This window comes from Aedes aegypti, unplaced genomic scaffold (genome assembly GCF_002204515.2).
Source record: "Aedes aegypti strain LVP_AGWG unplaced genomic scaffold, AaegL5.0 Primary Assembly AGWG_AaegL5_hic_scaff_555_PBJ_arrow, whole genome shotgun sequence".
NCBI lineage: Eukaryota > Metazoa > Arthropoda > Insecta > Diptera > Culicidae > Aedes > Aedes aegypti.
Window position 1 is genome coordinate 8,865 of NW_018736231.1, and position 5,831 is coordinate 14,695.

Consider the following 5,831-nt stretch of genomic DNA (forward strand, 5'->3'; position numbering starts at 1 on the left):
GAGATTTGCGTGATTTCTTCGTGGTTGAGCTGGGTTCGTTTCCTCCGTGGTAAGTTTGTTTTCATTCAGGACGACGACCGATTGCCCGACGGTCGGAAGAAAGCGCGGCGCGCAATCCGTCGCGACATTGCTTTGGGGTGTTGCAGCAATTGAGGAAATGTAGAGCAATTGCCGAAAACGGCCAACTGCCCCCAAAAACTGCACGGGGGTGGTTGATATAAAGACTATCGTTCCGCTCCGATAGGTTATCAGTAGTGGCTTGTGTTTCAGCGGTGCAGACTAAGTGTCCATTGGGTTGGCACTGTTTTGAATATGTTACTTAGACTGGTGAGTTGTGAGGTTTAGGACTTGGAGTGTTCTAGATGTTAAGAATTTCTGTGTTTTCTTGCTTTTAGACTATTTTGGCTTGTCTGGCAATTAGCAGTGCCACAGCAGAGCCTCATCTAGAACATGCCGCTGCGTATGGATACGGAGCACACCTGTTCGGTGGGATCAACCCCGAACTGTACACATCTGCCAGAGCGATGGCCCCGGTGCAGTATGCCTCCAGTGTGCCAATGGTGTACGCAAATCAGCTGATGGCAAGCCCGCTGCACAGGGCCATCAAACCGGCGGTGGTCAGTGCTCCGCTGCAGTACGCAGCCTCCCTACCGGTAAGCTACGCTGCCCCTCAGGCTTCCTTAGCTTACAGCAGCCCGTATGCCTCCCATCCCCATGCTCATCTGGCTTACGGAGTGCAGACTCCGCTAACGGCTAGCTACGCGGCTGCTGCAGCTGCGCCCTCGACCCAATTTCACACACCTACCCAATACGCTTCGTACGCAGCCGCTCCTGTACAATCCGGACACGCAGCCTTTCTGGGATCCGCCTCTGCAGCCACACCATCATCACTCAATTACGCCGCTGCTCTCGCCAACGCTCAAGCTTACGGAGCAAGTTCTGCCTACGCACAGCTTCAGCGACAGCATCAGCAGCAGCAGCAGCAGCAACAGCATCATCAACAGTCACACTATCCCTTTCAACAACAATTTCTTCACCAGCAGCAGCAGCAACAGCAATCCTATCAGCAACAGCTGGACGCCGCTTTTGGGCGGTCTGCCGCTGAGCTCTACGGTCGAGGAGTACCATTTGCATATTCCGGTGAGCAAGTGGCGTCCAGCAGTGCGGGCTCGGAGATTGCTCGCCAAATGGCCGTTCAACTTTCTGCGGGTTACCACCAACAACAGGCGGCATCGGCTTACGGGGACGCACGCGCGCAAGCTCGGACAGATAGTGAGTAGGATCCGCTGGCTGGAGAAGTACCTGCACGTGGTGCACTTCCGTCGGAGGCACTAGACCTGCGGGCGAACCGTGGGTTCAGCTGCCTGCCTGGTCAGTCTTAGTCGTATGAGTATGTGCGAGAATGTGTGATACCGTGTAATTATTTATTTTGCTCTAAAATAAATCTTTATAGCTAGTTTAGAAAGACATATTATAGCATGAGTACAAGTGTAAGGATAACCGAAATAAGAAAAGAACACTTTGTTATGCTTTGATTCGAAATATTCATTAAACTCTTATAAAGCTGACAAGGCAGCGTCCATTAATGACGTAGCATTTTTAGGGCAATTTTTGACACCCTCCTCCCCCATCGTAGCCTATTTTCCCATACCTAATACATGGTTCGTAGCAAAATCGTAGACTCCCCCCTCCCCCCTAAAATGCTACGTCATTTATGGACGGTCCCCAACAATTTTAGTAATAATCTAGGAAGCAATACTTCCGAGAGTTCTTTGGATAACTATGTCTATGAGATGATGAAGAGATCTCTCAAACTCTTTCACTAACTTTACTTTTGATGGCGCTACGTCTTTCAAGGCATGACCTGCGCCACAACGTTACGCCAACTAACTCGATCCATGGCTGCTAACCTCCAGTTTCACGGGCACACTTCCAAGATCCTGCTCCACTTGTTCAAACCACCCAGGTATCAGGTATCAGAAGGCCGGCTCCAAAGGCACGTTCCCCACCAGTTGGGAGATTTGTGCCATCGCCATATTTGAGCCTATTTCATCATCTAACCGATGGGAGAGGAAAAGGAAGGGAAAGATGGGAGCAAATAGGAGTGGGATCCCTTGAAGAGGGAAGATCGCTTAAGCGAAATGAGAGCATGTAGCTCCATACCACAATGTTGTACCATGTTAGTACCAGCCGGTTTCAAGGTGAACACCATTTTTGCGGGATTGTTGTCCGACATTCTCACAACGTGTCCCACCCATCGTTCCCATCCAGCTTTGGCGACTTTCTGGATACTGGGTTCGCCGCGCAAGCTCGTGGTTCATTCTTTTCCTCCATACGCCGTTCTCACATACTCCGCCAAAGATGGTCCTAAGCACACGTCTTTCAAAAACTCCTAGCGCTTGTAGGTCCTCTTCGAGCATTGTCCACATCTCATGCCCGTAGAGGACTGCCGGTCTTATCGGCGTCTTGTACATGGTGCACTTAGTACGGAAGTGAAGTTTACCAGACCGCAATATTGAACAGGAGGCAGGAAAGATCATCGCCTTGTCGAAGACCTTTGCTTGTTTCAAACAGGTCTGATAATGCACCCAATATCTTCACACCGCACTGTACACTATCCATCGTTGCCTTGATCAGTCTAGTCAGTTTCCCGAGAAAACCATTCTCGTCCATAATCTTCCATAGCTCTTCGCGGTCGATGGTATCATAGGCCGCTTTGAAATCGATCAAAAGGTGGTGCGTAGGGACTTGATATTCGCGACACTTTTGGAGGATCTGCCGCAACATAAAGATTTGGTCTGTCGTCGATCGCCCGTCCACAAAACCGGCTTGATAACTTCCCACAAATATGCTTGCCAGTGGCGATAGACGGCGGAAGATGATCTGGGAAAGCACTTTATAGGCTGCATTAAGAATGGTGATCGCTCGATAATTCTCACATTCTAACTTGTCACCCTTTTTGTATATTGGGTATATTATTCCCTTCTTCCACTCCTCCGGTAGCTGTTCTGTATCCTAGATCCTGGCTATCAATCGGTGCAGACAAGTGGCCAACCTGTCCGGACCCATTTTAATAAGTTCCGTTCCAATACCATCCTTTCCACCTGCTTCGTTGTTCTTGACCTGTTTGATAGCATCCTTAACTTCACGTATTGTGGACGTCTCCTTCATCCGCCGTACTGATGTAGCCATTCCGCCTGCTGCTTTGGTCTACCTCCTTTACGTCATTTTGGTGTTCATCGTAATGCTGCTTCCACCTTTCAATCACCTCACGTTCGTCCGTCAAGATACTTCCATTCTTATCCCGGCACATTTCGGCTCGCGACACAAAGCCTTTGCGGGATGCATTGAGTTTCTTGTAGAACATACGCGTTTCTTGAGAACGATACAGCTGCTCCATCTCTTCGCACTCCAACTCTTCCAAGCGGCAATTTTTATCCCGGAATAGATGCTGTGTTCGCTTCTGTTTGTATCGTTCCACGTTTTGACGGGTGCCTTGCTGCAGCCCACGCTGCATTCTTCTCGTCCAAAACCGCCTGAAACTCCTCTTCGAATCAACCGTTCTGTCGATCTCCTTCCACGAACCCAATGGTCACACTACTCAAGCAGTCCTCAAGGGGGGCTTCGGTGTGCTCTCCACTTCCGGCAACGCTGCTTCAAGGCTTTACGCGTAATCAGAGGCGACCCCTGTCTCCGGAGGATCATCGTGCACAGCACTGCACTGTTTAGAGTCCACGCTGGCACTAGGACGATGACCAGCCGCTCCTTACATGGAGAACAGACGTTGTTTTAAGCCGCCCCTAACATGGAGAACAGATGTTCTGATAAGTTACACTCTCAGAAGAGAGGACCCGATGTGTTGGTGTCCCAGGCGACACCACGAGGAGGTAGGGATAGGAGTTACTGGACAAGAAGCTAAGGACCACAAATGGGGTCTATTTTATACCTGCAGGTACGCGAAGTACCGATGGTACGCATTGTCCAATCTTTACCACCCTCAAACTCTATCAGTTATTCATCAATCATTCTAATCTATTCTTCAGCTGTTGCTACCAACATTTGGGAAATAGGTCCAACATTTCTATGAGCCTGATCTTTGTCTCAAATCAGAAGGAAAAAGGCAACCCTTGAACAGGTGTCTCACTTCGAATTTGCAAACCAAGTTTAGCGACTTTTGAATTGAAGCTTATGTAAGAGCACTTAAATATTTCTTGTTTTTGGACAGTATTCTGAAGTGTTCAAAAAGCATAGAATGTTGAACAATACTCCTTTACAGGAATACCTAAGATCAGTTGTTGAGTACATATGTCGATATTAGGATCTACACTCTGAAAAGGTTTCTGATGATTAGCAATTAAAAAGCATCGAAAATGGAAGTGCCATATATTACGGTTGTTAAGAAAATTTTCCTTCGAAGGCTTCGAAATATTGAAGCAAACAATTCAATCATAGTATGCTTGAAAAAGAAAGCGCTATGAAAAACACCAACAAACAACAATCATCAAGACGGTATCCAAGGTATCATTGAAGCCTACTGATGATTTACCAGTGCAAATCAGTGATGTGACAGCTGCGGTAGCTTTCCGTTGAACCGTAAAACGGAAAGTTTTCTCTGAAATTGCAATACTAAAGACAAGACTCGGAAAAAATGAGACACATAAAAATGATCACCAAAAATTCATTTTAAATCGAATACTTTTCAAATTTTCGGAGATTAACTATGTTTTGGCATAATTTATTTATTGAATTTCCTCCTCCAAGATGAATGCTCGTACATTTCTCTTAACACTGCTCATGAGATCTTGGGCGAGGCTTTGCCCATCTTTCTTACACAATTACTCCCAGTTTTTCTTCAAAGCTTCATCGGTTTTGAACGTTATTCCGCTTTTCTTCAACTTCTTCGGAACCACATTAACGCCCTTCGCTTCGTACCAATCCATTACAACCTTGGCGTAATGGCACGAAGCGAGAACCGACCAGAACAGCGTGGAACCACGGTGGGAGTGGAGGAAGGGCAGCAAAGCGCTTCTGCAAGCATTCCTCTCGATAAATCTGCCCGTTTATGGTGCCGGTCGTAACGGACGGCTCGCTGTACCGCCCGCACTCACAGATCGAATTTCTCCATCATTCTCTTCCGGAGCATCTTCTGAAGGCCGGAGATTTGTTTGGCGTCGGCTTTGATGTTTGTCTCGTCGTCCATAACGAGAGACAGCCTGGTTTGACCAGCCACACACGGTACAGCTTCCGCGCACGCAATTTGGCTACCATGTTTTGCTTGTCAGACCGGTTTGGCACCTTCCTGACCTTAAAAACACGTAGCCCAGCCCGTTTCATGCTGGACGAACCACTTCGTCGAATTGACCTTTTTGGCCTCGTCTCGGGTGGAAAGGTTCGAGTTATTCTCAGAGTACTGCCTTATCTTCCGCGCCTTCTCTGCGTATTCCGTTTTCGGTTTTGGTCCGCTTCCAGTGCGTCGTCTCCTGGAATATCGTCACAATGCAGGACACGGTGGAATGGTGGATTCCAAACCTTTTGCCGATCCATCTGTGCGACTGACCAGGATTATCGATCACCGCGCCCAAGATTTGCTGACGTAGCTCTTCTTGTTTGAAAACTGCTTGACAGATCTCGATAAACATTACACTCTAAACTAGTATTACCCAAAATTTCATTAATTTTTACCCACGCGATAAAAATTTACACCCAAATCAAAGTGTCGCATTTTTTTTTCGAGTACAATTTTTGTATTCAAATACCAAATACATATGCATTCAAATGTCAATTAAGGTGAAACAGCTTGGAATCATAATTCAAAAATGTGCCAAAACTTT

At 47.3% G+C, this 5,831-nt stretch overlaps 1 protein-coding gene across 1 annotated transcript; it reads left to right on the forward strand.

Moving 5' to 3' along the window:
* Nucleotides 1–235: 235 nt before the first annotated feature.
* LOC5567174 lies at nucleotides 236–1,505 on the forward strand. The gene is made up of 3 exons (XM_021856966.1): nucleotides 236–327; nucleotides 396–653; nucleotides 826–1,505. Exons 1-3 carry the CDS (start codon nucleotides 313–315, stop codon nucleotides 1,333–1,335), a joined length of 783 nt encoding a protein of 260 aa, XP_021712658.1. The 5' UTR covers nucleotides 236–312; the 3' UTR covers nucleotides 1,336–1,505.
* The last annotated feature ends 4,326 nt before the right edge of the window (nucleotides 1,506–5,831 follow it).